Source organism: Buceros rhinoceros, unplaced genomic scaffold (genome assembly GCF_000710305.1).
Source record: "Buceros rhinoceros silvestris isolate BGI_N320 unplaced genomic scaffold, ASM71030v1 scaffold11325, whole genome shotgun sequence".
In the NCBI taxonomy this organism is placed as follows: domain Eukaryota; kingdom Metazoa; phylum Chordata; class Aves; order Bucerotiformes; family Bucerotidae; genus Buceros; species Buceros rhinoceros.
In genome coordinates, this window is record NW_010413510.1 from 76,250 (window position 1) to 76,681 (window position 432).

At 45.1% G+C, this 432-nt stretch overlaps 1 protein-coding gene across 1 annotated transcript in view; it reads left to right on the forward strand.

The window, feature by feature from the left end:
* Positions 1-432, forward strand: part of LOC104494003 (collagen alpha-1(V) chain) — a gene marked incomplete at its 5' end in the record, with an annotated part of 114,653 nt that overhangs the window by 40,772 nt on the left and 73,449 nt on the right. Inside the window, one exon of the mRNA XM_010136778.1 lies at positions 1-32. Within this exon, the coding sequence (XP_010135080.1) occupies positions 1-32 (32 nt within the window). The remainder of the gene's footprint in view (positions 33-432) is intronic.

Here is a 432-nt window from a genome sequence, read left to right on the forward strand (position 1 = left end):
GACAGAAGGGAGAGCCTGCCATTATTGAGCCGGTAAGGACCATCTGGGGTTTTGGTGGTTTGTTTCCCCAAGAAGAAGGGCACAAGGGGTGTGTTTGGTGTGGCTTGGTGCTCTCAGTGGTACAGCTGGGAGGAGAATTTCCCGTGGAAGAATTACTTGGTTCATTTAAAAACTTTTAATATAACATACTTTAATATTTTTTTTTTTAGAACTTCAAGAAGTGACCTAAATTATGAAGGAAGTGCAAAATCTCCCATGAAATCTCTCATTTACCAAAATAAAACCTAGACCTTTTAGAATTGAAGCAGTAGGCAGAGGGCGTGTCTTATCTCTCTGGGGGGTTTGAAGTGCCCCTGGCTCAGCAGTGAACCCCCTACCCCAGTGCCCGCAGCCAGTAGCCAGGTCATATCCTGACCTGAACTTGACGATTGG